Here is a 4692-nt window from a genome sequence, read left to right as displayed (position 1 = left end):
AGGCTGCCGGTAGAGCCGACCCTGCCTCAGGCCTCCCAGGCTATACAAGCGGTCATCCAGGGTCACAAAGCTGGAGAAGGCCCGCTTGCAGGGAATGTTGGGGAACTTGGTCCAGGAGCGAGTCTCGATGTCAAAAACCTCAAAGGCGTTGACCGCATACTTGGACTGTCGTCCCCCTGGAGGCCAGACCGGGATTGGCGGGGGAGGGAGAGGGGGGTTGGGCCAGAGTGAGTGCCTGGGNTAAGTCCCTGAGGGCGGGGGCTGGGTTTCCCCTTTCTACCATTACCCAACCATACAGGGAGCTCCCTGCCAGGAAGGGCGTTGGTGATTACGGCCAAGGAGATGCTTAGCGTGTGGGCACTGACTGCTTCCTGTGGAAACTGACCCAAGGGAGAGGAGGAGGGATAGACATGGGACACATAACCCGTCCTTACCTAGCACATAGATCTTGGAGCCTCGGAGGAAGGAGGTGGCGGCGTATCTCGGGGTGGGCATGGGTGCTAGGGACACCCACATGTCCTTGAGCATGTCATAGTGTTGGAGGTGGTTGTGTGGACGGAGGTCCAGGCCCATCCCGCCTGCCGCGTACACTCGGTAATCTAAGGAGAAAGGCCACACACACCCCCGGGCTCAGCTCACGCCCGCTGTGAGACAGGCCCATCCGTAATGACCTACTCAGGCCGGGCCCCACTAAACCCCTCAAACAGTAGCACAGAGGCCAAGTTCCCAACCACTGCTGTGCCGGGCTGAGGGGGGTGGAGCCATGAGAAGTCCCGCCACGGTGGAGCCTGGGTCCTCCCGAAGCCACGCCAGACCCGCAGGCCTTAGTCTTCCTTCATGTCCAGCCCTTGGCTGAGCCTCTCACAGGGTAGATTGTGCTGGAGCTGACTGAGGCCTGGACAACCCTATACAGGCCTTGTCCCCTCTATTCTCCTCCCTCCAGAGGGGATACCAAAGAGGAGGGGTAGTCCTGTGATGCCCTCCAATAGCGGCCTGTTCCTTAGGCTCTTGCCGCTCAGAACTCTCCAGACCCAGCAGCAGCCTTTGGAAACGAGGTCAGGCCCTGCTGTCATTGGCCCCGTGGGACACTGGACCACCGCTGAATCTCTGTCTGTCATCCCCAAGGGGGAATGCCATCCTCCTTCACACACCGGGAGGCTTGTGGGCTCCAGGAGACATGGTGCACTGGGTGGGGTAGGTTTAGGGGCGAACGAGGGTGAGGCTCTGGGGGAGAGAAAAGCAGCCCCTTTAAGGAACCCTGGCAGGGCAGTAAGCAGGGTACCCTGGGAGGAGAAGCAAGTTCTCTCCCACTTTCTATTGTAGGTAGCCTTTCAACGCATGCCCCTGGCACTGCGCATCAGAGAGGAAGAGTGAGGTGCCCGTGTTTCCCTGGGCCCCACCCCAATGCCTCCTGCAGTCCATCGGAGACACAGCTTCCCCTCCACCCCCACCCCGCAAGCCACTCTTCTTCCCAGGGACCCACCCCTGCCCCGGGCTCTGTCTCCCAGTAGCTGGCCCTCACTGCTTCCAGCTCTAGGAGACCTTTATTCTTTAAGGGCATTGCAGGGATGAGTACTATTTTCTTCTACTGAGTACTACTTCTAATCTTACTGGAAAAGGGAAAAAAAAAAAATCCTAACCCTAGCCTGAGGCCAGAAGACTGGGCTGCTGATATTAGGAGGAATTTCCTTACACAAGCTCGCCTCTCCCTTCCGTGGGCCACTAGAAACATATGTCCAGCTGTCCAGCCTGGAGCCCTCGTTCTCACCACACCACCACTCCCATGCCAGCTCTCACTCATCCCTTCGGGTTCACCTGGGTGTCCCTGAACCACAAAGCTGGGCTGAGCGCACCGGCTCAGTACCACCCATGGCCACCTGCTCACCCTGTTCACCACACACTATGGAAATAAGCCTTGTCTGTTTCTTCCAATAGATTGTTAGAGAATTTGGTAATCTGTGGTCCCAGTCTCTGCTCCAATGTCTGACACACGGGCATGGGAAAGCTTATTAAACTAACTGCTGAACTCATTCAGTGCCACAGTTAAGAGCACAGACTCCATCATTACTCACCAGCTGTGTGACCTTGGGCAAATTACTTAACCTCTTTGGGCCCCACATTGCTTCTCTCAAAAATGAGGATAATAATAGCACTTACCTCATCAGATAGGTTTTTGAAGATCAAAGGGGCTAAAACATATAAAGCACCCATGGTAAGGATTCAATAAATGTTCGTTCTATCTTTCAGCACCATTTACTGAAGCCTAAGAACAAAGGCATACCCTTTCCCTCTCTTCACCAGCCTCTGGGTCTTCTGTCCTTACTGAGAGCTCATGAAGGCCTCACTGGCCACTACCCTGAGGGATTTGGGGTTAGAGTTTCACACTGGTCACCTTCACTGATCGGACTCAGACTTCTGAAAGTAGGGGCCAGATCTTCTGCCTCTTTCCTTCCTCCCTGGGACCTGGAATTGTGCCAGGGACAGAGCAGATGCTCCAGAAATCCTAGCTCCTGATCCTCCTGATCTATGTTGACCCCACAGGCAAATGGGATGGTTTTGCAAGAGAGGGAGGGAAGGTTGCATCCCACCAAGGCTGCCTGAGCTGCGCTCGGGGTCTTCTAATTCCTGTTGGACCATTTCCCATAAAACCCTTTGTGTTTCAGCAAAAGAGTTTTCGGAGCCCCCCCCACCCCCAGACCCCAAGCTCTGGGCTGTACCTGGCCCAAGGAGAAAGAAATGAGGGGTTCTGAGAAAGTGAAATGAAGATCAAATAACCTCATGGTTCGTGCACGCACACCTTGAGAACTGCGAACCTGGGCGAGATGCTGTAGGAGCACAGCCCTCAGGAACACTCTAGTCTCCATTCACTAGTATCTCTGAGACTAGGAGGCAGAAGGGGAGGTTGAGGGTAGTGGGAAAGGCCCCAGAATTAGGCCTCGAAGCTCCACTAGAGGGTCCGGGTGATGATACAGAGATTCAGTGGACACCCCAGGACCCCAAATATGTGTCTGGAGGTGGTGTCCCTAAAAAGCAGATTTCAGGGGAAGAGGTGCTGTGGGTGGGAAGCTCCCTCATTCTGCTGAATGAAGGGTTTGCACAGACACTGCCCCAAATCCCCAGCTCTCCTCTCTGGCCTGGCCTGCCCAGCCTGCTGGGAAGAGCCCGGTGGACTGGGGTTCCGGCATGGTATGGAATTATTAGACACTTCACCTCCTGAGTCTGTTTTCCCATCTGTAAAATAAGGCCTGTGGAATCGAATGGGATCAGGACTGTGATACTGGGCCCCCAACTCAGTGTTGGTTCAGTCCTTCTCCCCGTGGTCCCCCACACCCTTCTCTCGCCCCTCCCTCAGCCCCAGCCCCACTCGCCTTTGGCGGTGACAGAAATGCCCATGGCGGCCTCGCGCAAGACGCTCCTCTTCTTCCACTTTCCCTCATCGATGTTGTACATCTCCACGACCTTCAGGGGCAGCTGATTGGTGCCCACACCCCCGATCACCATGATCCGCTTCCCCAGGGCGGTGACGGCCACCCCGGCCCGGGCTGTGGGCAGGGGGGGCAGGGCGGTCCACTGGTCGGCCTCGGGGGAGTAGACCTCAAAGCAGTCCATGGGGATGCCGTTGTCGTCACATCCCCCGATGGCATAGACCTGCCCCCCGGTCTCCAGCAGGGAGCAGTAGACCCGGCGGCTGGGCAGCGGCGCCAGGCGCTTCNTCACCCGGGAGCGGGGAGCCCCCCCAGGGCGGCGCGGAGCTGGGGAGAGGGCGCGCTGTCCTTCCCCAGCCCGCACACCGCTGTCACACATGCAGACGAGAAGGAAGGAGCAGCGCGAAGGAAAAGCGGCTGCCGCCCGGCGGGAGGAGGCCCGCCAGGCTGCTCCACGCACATCCCCACCCGCAGCCGCCACACCTGTGCAGGAAGCCGCGTGCACCGGGTGGCGGCGGCGGAGCAGACCGTGACCTCTTTACATAAGCGCTGGCGGCATCCGCCCGCGGGGGCGGGAAAGGGCCCCCCGGGGAGACGCTCACCTCGTCTACAGGGTCAGAGAGGCGGGGCACTGGAGCCTAGTACCCAGATGACAGGGACCAGACTCCTTCCAGTGTGGGGGTGGGCGGTTTGTGAGTGTTTGTTTTGGATGAAGAGGCGGAGAGTCCAATTACCCAGTTTATCTACAGTACACAGACCCAGTTCGTGACAGGCTGGCTCAATAGTCAGCTTTGCTTTGGGGGAGGTATTTTCAAATGGTTTAACCTAATAGAAACAAGTTATGTGGGTGTGACCCGGGGAGACCTGACCCAGGTGCATCCAAGCATAACGTATACACTGACCTGCGCATATGTGTGTGTAACTTACACATCACCCTACCGGAAACTGACATATTCACGGAATAACTGACAAATGTACAGACATGTGGACACCTAACCGGAGGACCCCCCCTCCACTCTCATCCCTTCTTTTCACACCTTGGGAAGGGGAAACCTGGTTATCCAATGTTGGCACTCAGCACCAACCCAAATAGTTCTTTCAAATAGTTCCTTCAAGCACATTCTCAGCCCTTTCAGGACAGTAGCCTCCGGTAGCAAATCAGCCCAGGACACACGTGGGCCACGTGGTCTCACCGACTGCGAGGCCCATGGGGTCCTCCTCCTTCTTGGCTCCCTTGAATGTAGTCAAGTCTCGAAACACTCAGGTT

At 56.9% G+C, this 4692-nt stretch overlaps 1 protein-coding gene across 1 annotated transcript in view; it reads right to left on the bottom strand.

Moving 5' to 3' along the window:
- The window catches only part of KLHDC8A (kelch domain containing 8A), a 6272-nt gene extending 2468 nt beyond the window's left edge, over positions 1-3804 (bottom strand). Inside the window, exons 1-3 of the mRNA XM_077771975.1 lie at positions 3369-3804; positions 435-599; positions 2-176 (exon numbers count right to left, since the gene is read on the bottom strand). Of these exons, the coding sequence (XP_077628101.1) occupies positions 2-176; positions 435-599; positions 3369-3804 (776 nt within the window). The remainder of the gene's footprint in view (position 1; positions 177-434; positions 600-3368) is intronic.
- Positions 3805-4692: the final 888 nt, after the last annotated feature.

The sequence above is a fragment of the Crocuta crocuta genome, unplaced genomic scaffold, assembly GCF_008692635.1.
Source record: "Crocuta crocuta isolate KB4526 unplaced genomic scaffold, BGI_CrCroc_1.0 scaffold318, whole genome shotgun sequence".
Taxonomy (NCBI): Eukaryota; Metazoa; Chordata; class Mammalia; order Carnivora; family Hyaenidae; genus Crocuta; species Crocuta crocuta.
This window is presented reverse-complemented; position numbering and strand designations above follow the sequence as displayed.